General features: G+C 41.9%; 1 protein-coding gene across 1 annotated transcript in view; it reads left to right on the top strand.

The window, feature by feature from the left end:
- Positions 1 to 13,989, top strand: part of mei-9 (DNA repair endonuclease XPF mei-9) — a 739,294-nt gene extending 725,305 nt beyond the window's left edge. The window contains exon 19 of the mRNA XM_071694005.1: positions 13,647 to 13,989. Within this exon, the coding sequence (XP_071550106.1) occupies positions 13,647 to 13,892 (246 nt within the window). The 3' untranslated portion in view covers positions 13,893 to 13,989. The remainder of the gene's footprint in view (positions 1 to 13,646) is intronic.
- Positions 13,990 to 17,488: the final 3,499 nt, after the last annotated feature.

The raw sequence follows: 17,488 nt of genomic DNA, 5'->3' as shown, positions 1-17,488 counted from the left end.
GATCAGGTGCATAGGTGCCAATAATCACCCAGCTCTCTCCATCCACTTTCAGTTTTACCCATATCAATCTAGAGTTTACTTTCTTACAATCTATCACATACTCCCACAACTCCTGCTTCAAGAGTAGTGTTACTTCTTCCTTTGCTCTTGTCCTCTCACCAACCCTTGACTTTACTCTCAAGACATTCTCAGACCACTCTTCCCCTTTACCCTTGAGCTTTGACTCACTTAGATCCAAAACCTCCAGGTTCCTTTCCTCAAACATACTATCTATCTCTCCTTTTTTCTCATCTTGGTTACATCCACAATCTAAGCCTTCGAGAAGGATGAAGATATGTTGAGGTTTTCAGAAAAGAAGAATGTTGGGGTGAAGAGAGTGGTGAGAGTAAGTGAGTTTAGGAAGGAGACTTGTGTGAGGAAGTACCAGGAGAGATTGAGTGCAGAATGGTAAAAGGTGAGAGCAAATGACGGAAGGGGAGTGGGGGAGGAATGGGATGTATTTAGGGAAGCAGTGATGGCTTGCACAAAAGATGCCTGTGGCATGAGAAATGTGGGAGGTTGGCTGATTTGAAAGGGTAGTGAATGGTGGGATGAAGAAGTAAGTTTGTTAGTTAAAGAGAAGAGAGAGGAATTCGATCATTTTTGCTGGGAAATAGTGCAAATGATTGGGAGATGTATAAAAGAAAGAGGCAGGAGGTCAAGAGAAACGTGCAAGAAGTGAAAAAGAAGGCAAATGAGAGTTGGAGTGAGAGAGTATCATTAATCTCAGGGAGAATAAAAAGATGTTTTGGAAGGAGGTAAATAAAGTGCGTAAGACAAGAGAACTAATGGGAACATCAGTGAAGGTGGCAAATGGGTAGGTAATAACAGGAAGTGGTGGAGTGAGAGGGAGATGGAGTGAGTATTTTGAAGGTTTGTTGAACGTGGTTGATAATGGAATGGCATATATAGGGTGTTTTGGTTGAGGTGGTGTGTGAAGTGAGAGGGTCAGGGAGAACGATTTGGTAAATGGAAAAGAGGTAGTGAAAGCTTTGCAGAAGATGAAAGCCGACAAGCAGCGGGTTTGGATGGTAATGCTTTGGAATTTATTAAAAAAGGGGGTGACTGAGTTGTTGACTGGTTGGTGAGGATATTCAATGTATGTATGGTTCATGGTGAAGTGCCTAAGGATTAGCAGAATGCATGCATAGTTCCATTGTACAAAGGCAAAGGGTATAAAGGTGAGTGTTCAAATTACAGAGGTATAAGTTTGTTGAGTATTCCTGATAAATTATATAGGAGGGTATTGATTTAGAGGGTAAAGGCATGTACAGAGCATCAGATTGGGGAGAGCAGTGTGGTTTCAGAAGTGGTAGAGGATTTGTTGATCAGGTGTTTGTTCTGAAGAATATATGTGAGAAATATGTAACAGATGGGTTTGTATGTAGCATTTATGGAAGTGGAGAAGGCATATGATAGAGTTGATAGAGATGCTCTGTGGAAGGTATTAAGAATATATGGTGTGGGAGGTAAGTTACTAGAAGCAGTGAAAAGTTTTTATCGAGGATGTACGAGTAGGAAGAGAGGAAAGTTATTGGTTCCCAGTGAATGTCAGTTTGTGGCAGGGGTGCGTGATGTCTCCATGGTTGTTTAATTTGTTTATGTTTGTGAATGCAAGAGTTTTGGAGAGAGGGGCAAGTATGCAGTCTGTTGTGGATGAGAGGGCTTATGAAATGAGTCACTTGTTGTTCACTGATGATTGTGCTGGTGGCTGATTTGGGTGTGAAACTCCAGAAGTCGTTGACTGAGTTTGGTAAAGTGTGTGAAAGAAGAAAGCTGAGAGTAAATGTGAATAAGAGCAAGGTTATTAGGTTCAGTAGGGTTGAGGGACAAGTACACTCAGAGGTAAGTTTGAATGGTGATAAAGTTGAGGAAGTGAAGTGCTTTAGACATCTAGGAGTGGATTTGGCAGTGGATGGAATCATGGAATCGGATGGAACCATGGAAGCAGAAGAGAGTCACAGGGTGGGGGAGGGGGTGAAAGTTCTGGGAGTGTTGAAGAATATGTGGAAGGCAAGAACGTTATCTTGGAGAGCAAAAATTGGTTTGTTTGAAGGAATAGTGGTTCCAACAGTGTTATGTGGTTGCGAGGCGTGGGCTATCGATTGGGTTGTGCAGAGGAGGGTGGATGTGTTGGTAATGAGTTGTTTGAGGACAATATGTGTTGTAAGGTGGCTTGATCGAGTAAGTAATGAAAAGGTAAGAGAGATGTGTGGTAATAAAAAGAGTGTGGTTGAAGGATCAGAAGAAGGTGTATCGAGGTGGTTTGGTCACATGGAGAGAATGAGTGAGGAAAGATTGATAAAGAGGATATATGTGTCAGAGGTGGAGGGAACGAGAAGTGGGAGACCAAATTGGGGGTGGGAGGGTGAAAGGCGTGCAAGGAATAGAGTGAATTGGAAAGATGTGGTATACTGGGGTCGTAATGATGTCAGTGGATTGAATGAGGGCATGCGAAGCGTCTGGGGTAAAACATGGAAAGTTTTGTTGGGTGTGGATGTGGAAAGGGAGCTTTGGTTTCGGTGCATTACACATGACAGCTAGAGACTGTGAAGGAATGTGGCCATTGTTGTCTTTTCCTAGCACTTCCTCGCATGCTTGTGCGGGGAAAGGGGGGGGGGGTGCCATTTTATGTGTAGGAGGATGGCAGTGGGAATGGATGAAGGCAGCTAGTATGAATATGTATGTGTGTATGTATGTATATGGTTGTGTATGTATATGAACCCATATGTTGAAATGTATAGGTATGTATATGTGCGTGTGTGGGCGTGTATGTATATGGATGTGTATTTGGGTGGGTTGGGCCATTCTTTCATCTGTTTCCTGGTGCTTCCTCGTGAATGCGGGAGACAGCGACAAAATATAATAAGAATGAAAATAGATATATGAAAATAATATATATATATACATGAGTTTTGGAGAGAAGTGTGAGTATGCAGGCTGTTGGGGATGAGAGTGCCTGGAAAGTGAGTTAGTTGTTGTTCGCTGATGATACAACACTGGTGGCTTATTGAAGTGAGAAACTGCAGAAGTTGGTGATTGAGTTTAGAAAAATGTGTATGAAAGCAGAAAGTTGAGAGTAAATGTGAATAAGAGCAAGGTTATTATGCTCTGTAGGGTTGAGGGATAAATTAATTGGGATGTAAGTTTGAAGAGAAGTTGGAGAAAGTAAAGCGTTACAGATGTCTGACAGAGGACTTAGCAGTAAATAGAATCATGGAAGCAGAAGTGAGTCACAGGGTGGGTGGAAGAGTGAAGATTCTGGGAGTGATGAAGAATGTGTGGAAGGTGACAACGTTATCCTGGAGAGGAAAAATTGGGTATGTTTGAAGGAATAGTAGTTCCAACAATATTATATGGTTATATGGAGGAGGGTGGATGTGTTGGAAATGAAATGCTCGAGGACAATGTGTGGTATGAGGTGGTTTGATCGAGTTAGTAATGAAAAGGTGAGAGAGATGTGTGGAAGTGAAAAGAGTGCAGTTGAGAGAGGAGAGGAAGATATGTTGAAATGGCTTGGACATATGGATAGAATGAGTTAGGAAAGGTTGACAAAGAGGATATATGTGTGAGAGGGAGATCAAATTGGAGGTGGAAGGATGGAGTGAAAAAGATTTTGAGTAATCGGGGCCTAAACATAGAGGAGGGTGATGGGTGTGCAAGGAATAGAGTGAATTGGAACGGTGTGGTATACTGGGGTCGACATGCTGTCATTGGGCTGAACCAGGGCATGTGAAGCATCTGGGTTAAACCATGGAAAGGTCTGTGGGGCCTGAATGTGGATAGGGAGCTGTGGTTTCAGTGCATTAAACGTGACAGCTGGAGAGTGTGAACGAATGTGGTCTTTTTTTAGTCTATTCTCCTGGCACCACCTCGCTGAAGCAAGGGGTAGCAATGCTGTTTCCTGCAAGGGAGGGTGGTGCCAGGAATGGATTGAAGGCAGGGAAATATGAGTATGTACATGTGTATATATGTATATGTATGTGTATGTGTATGTATATGTACGTGTATAGATGTTTATGTATATATATATGTCTTAATGAGTGGATGGGTCGTTCTTCATCTCTTTCCTAGTGTCGCATCGCTGATGTGGGAAATGACGATCAAGTTTGATAAAAATAGAATATATGTTTATATATAAAAATGAAATATATATATATTTCATGCTTGTGGCATGAGAAGCGTGGGAGGTGGGTTGAGTAGAAAGGGTAGTGAGTGGTGGGATGAAGAAGTAAGATTATTAGTGAAAGAGAAGAAAGAGGCATTTGGACGATTTTTGCAGGGAAAAAATGCAAATGAGCGGGAGATGTATGAAAGAAAGAGGCAGGAGGTCAAGAGAAAGGTGCAAGAGGTGAAAAAGAGGGCAAATGAGAGTTGGGGTGAGAGAGTATCATTAAATTTTAGGGAGAATAAAAAGATGTTTTGGAAGGAGGTAAATAAAGTGCATAAGACAAGGGAGCAAATGGGAACTTCAGTGAAGGGGGCAAATGGGGAGGTGATAACAAGTAGTGGTGATGTGAGAAGGAGATGGAGTGAGTATTTTGAAGGTTTGTTCAATGTGTTTGATGATAAAGTGGCAGATATAGGGTGTTTTGGTCAAAGTGGTGTGCAAAGTGAGAGGGTTAGGGAAAGTGATTTGGTAAACAGAGAAGAGGTAGTAAAAACTTTGCGGAAGATGAAAGCTGGCAAGGCAGCAGGTTTGGATGGTATTGCAGTGGAATTTATATTAAAAAAGGGGGTGACTGTCTTGTTGACTGGTTGGTAAGGTTATTTAATGTATGTATGATTCATGTTGAGGTGCCTGAGGATTTGCAGAATGCTTGCATAGTGCCATTGTACAAAGGCCAAGGGGATAAGAGTGAGTGCTCAAATTACAGAGGTATAAGTTTGTTGAGTATTCCTGGTAAATTATATGGGAGGGTATTGATTAATAGGGTGAAGGCATGTACAGAGCATCAGATTGGGGAAGAGCAGTGTGGTTTCAGAAGTGGTAGAGGATGTGTGGATCAGGTGTTTGCTTTGAAGAATGTATGTGAGAAATACTTAGAAAAGCAAATGGATTTGTATGTAGCATTTATGGATCTGGAGAAGGCATATGATAGAGTTGATAGAGAAGCTCTGTGGAAGGTATTAAGAATATATGGTGTGGGAGGCAAGTTGTTAGAAGTAGTGAAAAGTTTTTATCGAGGATGTAAGGCATGTGTACGTGTAGGAAGAGAGGAAAGTGATTGGTTCTCAGTGAATGTTGGTTTGTGGCAGGGGTGTGTGACGTCTCCATGGTTGTTTAATTTGTTTATGGATGGGGTTGCTAGGGAGATAAATGCAAGAGTTTTGGAAAGAGGGGCAAGCATGCAGTCTGTTGGGGATGAGAGAGCTTGGGAAGTGAGTCAGTTGTTGTTCGCTGATGATACAGCGCTGGTGGCTGATTCATGTGAGAAACTGCAGAAGCTGGTGACTGAGTTTGGTAAAGTGTTTGAAGGAAAAAAGTTGAGAGTAAATGTGAATAAGAGCAAGGTTATTAGGTACAGTAGGGTTGAGGGTCAATTCAATTGGGAGGTAAGTTTGAATGGAGAAAAACTGGAGCAAGTAAAGTGTTTTAGATATCTGGGAGTCGATCTGGCAGCGGATGGAACCATGGAAACAGAAGTGAATCATAGGGTGGGGGAGGGGGCAAAAATTCTGGGGGCCTTGAAGAATGTAAGGAAGTCGATAACATTATCTCGGAAAGCAAAAATGGGTATGTTTGAAGGAATAGTGGTTCCAACAATGTTGTATGGTTGCGAGGTGTGGGCTATGGATAGACTTGTGCACAGGAGGTTGGGTGTGCTGGAAATGAGATGTTTAAGGACAATATGTGGTGTGAGGTGGTTTGATCGAGTAAGTAATGTAAGGGTAAGAGAGATGTGTGGAAATAAAAAGAGTGTGGTTGAGAGAGCAGAAGAGGGTGTTTTGAAATGGTTTGGTCACATGGAGAGAACGAGTGAGGAAAGATTGACCAAGAGGATATATGTGTCAGAGGTGGAGGGAACGAGGAGAAATGGGAGACCAAATTGGAGATGGAAAGATGGAGTGAAAATGATTTTGAGTGCAAGGCGTGCAAGGAATAGAGTGAATTGGAACGATGTGTTATACCGGATTCGACGTGCTGTCGATGGATTGAACCAGGGCATGTGAAGCGTCTGGGGTAAACCATGGAAAGTTCTGTGGGGCCTGGATGTGGAAAGGGAGCTGTGGTTTCGGTGCATTATTACATGACAGCTAGAGACTGAATGTGAACAAATGGGGCCTTTGTTGTCATTTCCTAGCGCTACCTCACACACATGAGGGGGGAGGGGGTTGTTATTCCATGTGTGGCGAAGTGGCAATGGGAATAGATGAAGGCAGACAGTATGAATTATGTACATGTGTATATATGTATATGTCTGTGTGTGTATATGTATGTATACATTGAGATATATAGGTATGTATATTTGTGTGTGTGGATGTGTATGTATATACATGTGTATGTGGTTGGGTTGGGCCATTCTTTCGTCTGTTTCCTTGCGCTATCTCGCTAACGCGGGAGACAGCGATAAAGGAAAATGAAATAAAAAGAAATATTTTTTATATTTATTTTGCTTTGTCGCTGTCTCCCGCGTTTGCGAGGTAGCGCAAGGAAACAGACGAAAGAGATGGCCCAACCCACCCCTATACACATGTATATACATACACGTCCACACACGCAAATATACATACCTATACATCTCAATGTACACATATATATACACACACAGACACATACATATATACCCATGCACACAATTCACTCTGTCTGCCTTTATTCATTCCCATCGCCACCTCGCCACACATGGAATACCATCCCCCCCACCCTCATGTGTGCGAGGTAGCACTAGGTAAAGCCAACAAAGGCCCCATTCGTTCACACTGTCTCTAGCTGTCATGCAATAATGCCCGAAACCACAGCTCCCTTTCCATATCCAGGCCCCACACAACTTTCCATGGTTTACCCCAGACGCTTCACATGCCCTGATTCAATCCATTGACAGCACATCAACCCCGGTATACCACATCGATCCAATTCACTCTATTCCTTGCCCGCCTTTCATCCTCCTGCATGTACAGGCCCCGATCACTCAAAATCTTTTTCACTCCATCTTTCCACCTCCAATTTGGTCTCCCATTTCTCCTCGTTCCCTCCACCTCCGACACATATATCCTCTTGGTCAATCTTTCCTCACTCATTCTCTCCATGTGACCAAACCATTTCAAAACACCCTCTTCTGCTCTCTCAACCACGCTCTTTTTATTTCCACACATCTCTCTTACCCTTACATTACTTACTCGATCAAACCACCTCAGACAACACATTGTCCTCAAACATCTCATTTCCAGCACATCCACCCTCCTGCGCACTACTCTATCCATAGGCCACGCCTCGCAACCATACAACATTGTTGGAACCACTATTCCTTCAAACATACCCATTTTTGCTTTCCGAGATAATGTTCTCGACTTCCAAACATTCTTCAAGGCTCCCAGGATTTTCGCCAACTCCCCCACCCTATGATTCACTTCCGCTTCCATGGTTCCATCCGCTGCCAGATCCACTCCCAGATATCTAAAACACTTTACTTCCTCCAGTTTTTCTCCATTCAAACTTACCTCCCAATTGACTTGAAATATAAATATAATATATATTTATATATATAATGAGAAAGGTGTGAGGTGGGCAGATTACAAAGGGTAATGATTGGTGGGATGAAGAAGTAAGATTGTTAGTGAAAGAGAAGAGAGAGGGATTTGGACAAATTTTGCCAGGAAATAGTGCAAATGCTTGGGAGATATATTAAAGAAAGAGACAGGAGGTCAAGAGAAAGGTGCAAGTGGTGAAAAAGAGGGCAAATGAGAGTTGGGGTGAGAGAGTATCGTTAAATTTTAGGGAGAATAAAAGATGTTTGGAAGGAGGTAAATAAAGTGCATAAGACAAGAGAACAAAGGGGAACATCAGTAAAGGGGGCTAATGGAGAGATAATAAAAAGTAGTGGTGAAGTGAGATGGAGATGGAGTGAGTATTTTGAAGGTCTGTTGAATGTGTTTGAGGATAGAGTGGCAGATATAGGATGTTTTGGTTGAGTTGGTGTGTGAAGTGAGAGGGTCAGGGAGAATGGTTTGGTAAACAGAGAAGAGGTAGTGAAAGCTTTGCGGGAGATGAAAGCCGGCAAGGTGGTGGGTTTGGCTGGTATTACAGTGGAATTTATTTAAAAAGGGCATGACTGTGTTGTTTACTGGTTGTTGAGAAAATTTGATGTATGTATGGTTCATGATGAAGTGCCTGAGGATTGGCGGATTGCATGCATAGTACCATTGTACAAAGGCAAAGGGGATAAAGGTGAGTGCTCAAATTACAGAGGTATAAGTTTGTTGAATATTCCTGATAAATTATATGGGAGGGTATTGAGAGGGTGAAGGCATGTACAGAGTATCAGATTGGGGAATAGCAGTGTTGTTTCAGAAGTGGAAGAGGATTTGTGGATCATGTGTATGCTTTGAAGAATGTATGTAAGAAATACTTCGAAAAACAGATGGATTTGCATGTAGCATTTATGGATCTGGAGAAGGCATATGATAGAGTTGAGAGAGATGCTCTTTGGAAGGTATTGAGAGTATATGGGTAAGTTGCTAGAAGCAGAGAAAAGTTTTTATCGAGGATGTAAGGCATATGTACGAGTAGGAAGAGAGGAAAGTAATTGGTTCCCAGTGAATGTCGGTTTGTGGCAGGGGTGCGTGATGTCTCTATGGTTGTTTAATTTGTTTATTGGTGGGGTTGTGAGGGAGGTGAATGCAATAGTTTTGAAGAGAGGGGCAAGTATGCAGTCTGTTGTGGATGAGTGGGCTTGGGAAGTGAGTCAGTTGTTCGCTGATGATACAGTGCTGGTTGCTGAATCGGATGAGAAACTGTAGAAGCTGGTGACTGAGTTTGGTTTAGTGTGTGAAAGAAGAAAGCTGAGAGTAAAAGTGAATAAGAGCAAGGTTATTAGGTTCAGTAGGATTGAGGGACAAGTCAATTGGGAGGTAAGTTTCAGTGGAGAAAAACTGGAGGAAGTGAAGTATTTTAGATATCTGAGAGTGGATTTAGCAGCGGATGGAACCATGGAAGCAGAAATGAGTCACAGGGTGGGGGAGGGGGCGAAGGTTGTGGGAGCATTGAAGAATGTGCAAAAGGTGAGAACGTTATCTCGGAGAGCACAAATGGGTATGTTTGAAGGATTAGTGGTTCCAACAGTGTTATATAGTTGCAAGGCATGGGCTATAGATAGGATTGTGTGGAGGAGGGTGGATGTGTTGGAAATGAGATGTTTGAGGACAATATGTGGTGTGGGGTGGTTTGATAGAGTAAGGAATGAAAGGGTAAGAGATATGTGTGGTAATAAAAAGAGTGTGGTTGAAAGAGCAGAAGAGGGTGTATTGAAATGGTTTGGTCACATGGAGAGAATGAGTGAGGAAAGATTGACCAAGAGGATATATGTGTCAGGGGCAGAGGGAATGAGAAGTGGGAGACCAAATTGGAGGTGGAAGGATGAAACGAAAAAGATTTTGAGCAATCAGGGCCTGAACATACAAGAGGGTGAAAGGAGTGCAAGGAATAGAGTGAATTGGAACATTGTGGTATACTGGGGTCGACGTGCTGTCAATGGATTGAACCAGGGCATGCGAAGTGTCTGGGGTAAACAATGCAAAGTTTTATGGGGCCTGGATATGGAAAGGGAGCTGTGGTTTTGGTGCATTACACATGGCAGCCAGAGACTGAGTGTGAACGAATGTGGCTTTTGTTGTCTTTTCCTAGCGCTACCTCACATGCGGGTGGGGGGGGTTCCATTTTATGTGTTCTGGGGTGGCGACGGGAATGGATGAAGGCAGCAAGTATGAATATGTACATGTGTATATATGTATATGTCTGTGTATGTATATGTATGTTTACATTGAAATGTACAGGTATGTATATGTGTGTGTGGGGGTGTTTATGCATATAAATGTGTGTGTGGGTGGGTTAGGGCATTCTTTCATTTGTTTCCTTGCACTACCTCGCTGATGCGGGAGACAGCGATGGGGTATAATAGAAAATGATAATATATATCATTAATGAGATAGCCTTGATAGAGGTTTGATTTGCCCTTGCCATCTCAGCTAATATAAGAAGAAAAATTGTGCATTCAGTAACTCCTGGATGTCCTAGAAGACAGATAGGGGACTTGTAGATAACACATTGAGACCTGTAGATAACACATTGAGACCCAAAGTTCCTCAGCATGTTTTCCTTCACATTATGCCTCAAGTTCCATCCTGCAAACTTATCTGCAAGCTGGCAGTGTAACTGTAAGTACGCTTTGAGCATGATAAGCAACTAGATGCTGAGTGAGTAATTAGCAACAGAGCAGATGTAAATTCCTTGTAGTCTACCATTGGGTAACAGGTTGTCTGCCTTTGGAGTCTGTACAGTAGTGAGAAAAGAAAGCTTCTCATGGTAGCTCAGAAAATTCTAGCAAGCTTGTGTTCATAAATTTTGGCAGTAGGTGAGAGGTCATTTCTTTAAATATTTTTGTGTGCTTGTATTCTATGTGGTTTGGTGTGATTGGCAGGCTGGTTCAGGTATTTTTCTGATCCCTTCACTGACTTTTGTTTAATTCTTTCCCAATATTATTTTCAATGAAAGTATTTTTTCTGTTTATGGTGTGTATCATGGATAAATACGTATGTTTTTCCACAGTTATTTTCTGTAACCATAGAATTTCAAAGTCATACTTGTGCTATTCATCATTCATACTACATTGAATTACAGACAATTTTTTTTTTTTTTTTTATACTTTGTCGCTGTCTCCCGCGTTTGCGAGGTAGCGCAAGGAAACAGACGAAAGAAATGGCCCAACCCCCCCCCATATACATGTATATACATACGTCCACACAAGCAAATATACATACCTACACAGCTTTCCATGGTTTACCCCAGACGCTTCACATGCCTTGATTCAATCCACTGACAGCACGTCAACCCCGGTATACCACATCGCTCCAGTTCACTCTATTCCTTGCCCTCCTTTCACCCTCCTGCATGTTCAGGCCCCGATCACACAAAATCTTTTTCACTCCATCTTTCCACCTCCAATTTGGTCTCCCTCTTCTCCATGCTCCCTCCACCTCCGACACATATATCCTCTTGGTCAATCTTTCCTCACTCATCCTCTCCATGTGCCCAAACCACTTCAAAACACCCTCTTCTGCTCTCTCAACCACGCTCTTTTTATTTCCACACATCTCTCTTACCCTTACGTTACTCACTCGATCAAACCACCTCACACCACACATTGTCCTCAAACATCTCATTTCCAGCACATCCATCCTCCTGCGCACAACTCTATCCATAGCCCACGCCTCGCAACCATACAACATTGTTGGAACCACTATTCCTTCAAACATACCCATTTTTGCTTTCCGAGATAATGTTCTCGACTTCCACACATTCTTCAAGGCCCCCAGAATTTTCGCCCCCTCCCCCACCCTATGATCCACTTCCGCTTCCATGGTTCCATCCGTTGCCAGATCCACTCCCAGATATCTAAAACACTTCACTTCCTCCAGTTTTTCTCCATTCAAACTCACCTCCCAGTTGACTTGACCCTCAACCCTACTGTACCTAATAACCTTGCTCTTATTCACATTTACTCTTAACTTTCTTCTTCCACACACTTTACCAAACTCAGTCACCAGCTTCTGCAGTTTCTCACATGAATCAGCCACCAGCGCTGTATCATCAGCGAACAACAACTGACTCACTTCCCAAGCTCTCTCATCCCCAACAGACTTCATACTTGCCCCTCTTTCCAAAACTCTTGCATTTACCTCCCTAACAACCCCATCCATAAACAAATTAAACAACCATGGAGACATCACACACCCCTGCCGCAAACCTACATTCACTGAGAACCAATCACTTTCCTCTCTTCCTACACGTACACATGCCTTACATCCTCGATAAAAACTTTTCACTGCTTCTAACAACTTTCCTCCCACACCATATATTCTTAATACCTTCCACAGAGCATCTCTATCAACTCTATCATATGCCTTCTCCAGATCCATAAATGCTACATACAAATCCATTTGCTTTTCTAAGTATTTCTCACATACATTCTTCAAAGCAAACACCTGATCCACACATCCTCTACCACTTCTGAAACCACACTGCTCTTCCCCAATCTGATGCTCTGTACATGCCTTCACCCTCTCAATCAATACCCTCCCATATAATTTACCAGGAATACTCAACAAACTTATACCTCTGTAATTTGAGCATTCACTCTTATCCCCTTTGCCTTTGTACAATGGCACTATGCATGCATTCCGCCAATCCTCAGGCACCTCACCATGAGTCATACATACATTAAATAACCTTACCAACCAGTCAACAATACAGTCACCCCCTTTTTTAATAAATTCCACTGCAATACCATCCAAACCTGCTGCCTTACCGGCTTTCATCTTCCGCAAAGCTTTCACTACCTCTTCTCTGTTTACCAAATCATTTTCCCTAACCCTCTCACAGACATAATTACTAGATAATATTTCAGACTGCAGAGGGTTTGTTTGGTCATTGTCTGTTACTATATTTTAATAATTCATTACATTGATACACACTCCCAGTATTCATATTTTGACAATGGTATTCAAAAAGACACCTTTCACTAATATTTGATACAGTCCAGCAATAGTTTAACAATTGAGTCTTTGTAAACAATGTACAGCATACACTGTTGGGATAAATTTCTGCATCTCCCAGTTATAAACCATTGGAAATCACTCTTTGCACTTATGCTCCTAGTAGGCTTTTAACTTTACTGTAGCTAGCTCTGAACATGAAAAGTTAATATTGGTGTATAGTGGATGTGTGAACATGCTCACTGGAGTGAGGACCACACCAGCAGCACACAAAAGATGAGGCAGCACGAGTGTGAAACTCTTTCCCTGTAATACACAAATAGTAATTCATGTCATACAGCAACAGGGCTGGTCCTCTAGAGCAGCTGCATTGACATATCCCAGGCCAGTTGGAAGACAGCTTCCACATTAATATCATGAAATACATAAAGAATTTTACTATGCCACTTTACTAGGATGTTAATCATAGAGTCTGAGCCTGCCTTCTTACATCTGTGTAATTCTAAAGAATGGAGCTTAGCTGATATTAGAGCTAAGCATCATGTATAATGCTTACAGTTAGATATATTGTTTTCTCAGATTTTCCTACGATGATAAATGGAATGAGCCTCTGGCCCATTTGTAACTACAGGGACTGAGGCAATTATACATTTGCAACTGGTTTTGCATATTTATCACCTGATTGATGGATACATGTCCAGCCCTAAGCCATTACTAAGGCAATGTCCTTGGAGTTAACCAGAAAATTTACTTTCTCCATGTAGCAAATCTGCTTGGTTCCATACACCATTTGAACCAGAGATGAAACAATTGGTGAGAATAATTTTTAATCTTTATTTAGGGCTGTATATTATTGACATAATGTTGTATGAGTAAGATTTATCTCTTTGTTTCAGGACCTAGTTTCTAAGCTACCAGGAGTCACTACAAAGAATATTTATACCTTAATGAATAAAGTATCAAGTCTACCAGAGTTGCTGTCCTTATCTAAGGAAGCTTTGACGGACATCCTTGGCAATAGCCGCAATGCTGAGGCACTACACTCTGGCCTTCATCGCTACATGAAACCCCCAGAACAAATACAAGACTCAAGAAAAGGCAGCAAGATGACCAAAAAGGGCCTCAGACGATTCAGAACTTAAAATGATTTTTAGTATTATTGTAATATTTAAAAGACTTTAAGTTTTACATGAAAGAAAACTGACTTTGTCAGAATCTAAATAAATTTCATATCAGATACTATGAATATTTCTTTTATGAACTTGTACATTACCACTGCCAGCAGAGATTTGCCCTCATTGTTTTATTATGAAATCATTATGTAGCAATGTGACAAGTCTAAGAACTAACAAATAAAAGATTTGTCAGAAAATCATTGGATACACGTGAAAAGGTTATTAGAATTCAAAAAGTAACCATGAATACATGCCAACATGTCTACAGCCAAAAACAGCCTCACCAGTCATTCTATAGCTTCTGATGAGAGGCAAACTACTGATTTTTTTCTATTCTTTTATTATACTTAATCGCTGTCTCCTTTGTCAGCGAGACAGTACAAGGAAACAGACAAGGAGTGGCCCAACCCACCTACATAACATTTTTTTTTTTCTTTTTTTTTTTATACTTTGTCGCTGTCTCCCGTGTTTGCGAGGTAGCGCAAGGAAACAGACGAAAGAAATGGCCCAACCCCCCCCCACATACACATGTACATACACACGTCCACACACGCAAATATACATACCTACACAGCTTTCCATGGTTTACCCCAGACGCTTCACATGCCTTGATTCAATCCACTGACAGCACGTCAACCCCTGTATACCACATCGCTCCAATTCACTCTATTCCTTGCCCTCCTTTCACCCTCCTGCATGTTCAGGCCCCGATCACACAAAATCTTTTTCACTCCATCTTTCCACCTCCAATTTGGTCTCCCTCTTCTCCTCGTTCCCTCCACCTCCGACACATATATCCTCTTGGTCAATCTTTCCTCACTCATTCTCTCCATGTGCCCAAACCATTTCAAAACACCCTCTTCTGCTCTCTCAACCACGCTCTTTTTATTTCCACTCATCTCTCTTACCCTTACGTTACTTACTCGATCAAACCACCTCACACCACACATTTTCCTCAAACATCTCATTTCCAGCACATCCATCCTCCTGCGCACAACTCTATCAATAGCCCACTCCTCGCAACCATACAACATTGTTGGAACCACTATTCCTTCAAACATACCCATTTTTGCTTTCCGAGATAATGTTCTCGACTTCCACACATTTTTCAAGGCTCCCAAAATTTTCGCCCCCTCCCCCACCCTATGATCCACTTCCGCTTCCATGGTTCCATCCGCTGACAGATCCACTCCCAGATATCTAAAACACTTCACTTCCTCCAGTTTTTCTCCATTCAAACTCACCTCCCAATTGACTTGACCCTCAACCCTACTGTACCTAATAACCTTACTCTTATTCACATTTACTCTTAACTTTCTTCTTCCACACACTTTACCAAACTCAGTCACCAGCTTCTGCAGTTTCTCACATGAATCAGCCACCAGCGCTGTATCATCAGCGAACAACAACTGACTCACTTCCCAAGCTCTCTCATCCCCAACAGACTTCATACTTGCCCCTCTTTCCAGGACTCTTGCATTTACCTCCCTAACAACCCCATCCATAAACAAATTAGACAACCATGGAGACATCACACACCCCTGCCGCAAACCTACATTCACTGAGAACTAATCACTTTCCTCTCTTCCTACACGTACACATGCCTTACATCCTCGATAAAAACTTTTCACTGCTTCTAACAACTTGCCTCCCACACCATATATTCTTAATACCTTCCACAGAGCATCTCTATCAACTCTATCATATATAACTCTATCATACATAACATGCATATACATAAATGCCATACATGCACATATACATACATATACATTTCAGCATATACATACACAGACATATACATATATATCATGTACATATTCATACTTGCTACCTTTATCAATTTCCGTTGCCACCCCGCCACTCATGAAATAGCATTCCCCCCTCCAGTGAGGTAGCACCAGGAAAAGACAAAAAAAGGCCCCATTCATTCACACTCAGTCTCTAGTCTCATATATAATGCACCAAAACCACAGCTCCCTATCCACATCCAGGCACCACAGACCTTTCCATGGTTTACCCCAGACACTTCACATACCCTGAAACAATCCATTGACTGCACGTTGACTCCAGTATACTACAGTGTTCCAATTCACTCTATTCCTTGTACACCTTTCACCCTCCTGTATGTTCAGGCCCTGATTGCTCAAAATCTTTTTCATTCCATCCTTCCACCTCCAATGTGGTCTCCCACTTCTTGTTCCCTCCACCTCTGACACACATATCCTCTTGTCAATCTTTCTACACCCATTCTCTCCATGTGACTAAATCATTTCAACACACCCTCTTCTACTCTCTCAACCACACTCTTTTATTTACCACACATCTCTCTTACCCTTTCATTAATTACTCGATCAAACCACCTCATACCATATATTGTCCTCAATCATTTCATTTCCAACACATCCACCCTCTTCTGCACATCCCTATCTACAGCCATGCCTTGCAACCACATAACATTGTTGGAACCACTATTCCTTCAAACATAGCCATTTTTGCTCTCCAAGATAATGGTCTTGCCTTCCACATATTCTTCAACACTCCCAGAACCTTTGCTCCCTTCACCAACCTGTGACTCACTTCCACTTCCATGGTTCCATTTGCTGCTAAGTCCACTCCCAGATATCTAAAACATTTCACTTCCTCTAGTTTTTCTCCATTCAAACTTACCTCCCAATTAACTTGTCCCTCAACCCTACTGAACTTAATAACCTTGCTCTTATTCACATTTACTCTCAACTTTCTTCTTTCACACACTTTACCAAACTCAGAAACCAACCTCTGCAGTTTCTCACCCGAATTAGCCATCAGCACTGTATCATCAGCGAATAACAACTGACTCACTTCCCAAGCCCTCTCACCCAGAATAGACTTCATATTTGCTCCTCTCTCCAAAACTTTGCATTCACCTCCCTAACCACCCCATCCATATACAAATCAAACAACCATGAAGACATCACACACCCCTGCTGCAAACTGACATTTTCTGGGAACCAGTCAGTTTCCTCTCTTCCCACTCATGCACATGCTTTACATCCTTGGGAAAAACGTTTCACTGCTTCTAGCAACTTATCTCCCACACCATATACTCTTAAAACCTTCCATAAAGCATCTCTATCAACCCTATCATATGCCATCTCCAGATCCATAAATGCTACATACAAATTCATTTGTTTTTCTAAGTATATCTCACATACATTTTTCATAATGTATGTATGACTCATGGTGAGGTGCCTGAGGATTGGCGGAATGTGTGCATAGTGCCATTGTACAAAGGCAAAGGGGATAAGAGTGAGTGCTCAAATTACAGAGGTATAAGTTTGTTGAGTATTCCTGGTAAATTATATGGGAGGGTATTGATTGAGAGGGTGAAGGCATGTACAGAGCATCAGATTTGGGAAGAGCAGTGTGGTTTCAGAAGTGGTAGAGGATGTGTGGATCAGGTGTTTGCTTTGAAGAATGTATGTGAGAAATACTTAGAAAAGCAAATGGATTTGTATGTAGCATTTATGGATCTGGAGAAGGCATATGATAGAGTTGATAGAGATGCTCTGTGGAAGGTA

Source organism: Panulirus ornatus, chromosome 4, assembly GCF_036320965.1.
Source record: "Panulirus ornatus isolate Po-2019 chromosome 4, ASM3632096v1, whole genome shotgun sequence".
Lineage (NCBI taxonomy): Eukaryota > Metazoa > Arthropoda > Malacostraca > Decapoda > Palinuridae > Panulirus > Panulirus ornatus.
Note: the sequence above shows the minus strand (reverse complement) of the source record. Positions and strands in the feature narration are given on the sequence as shown.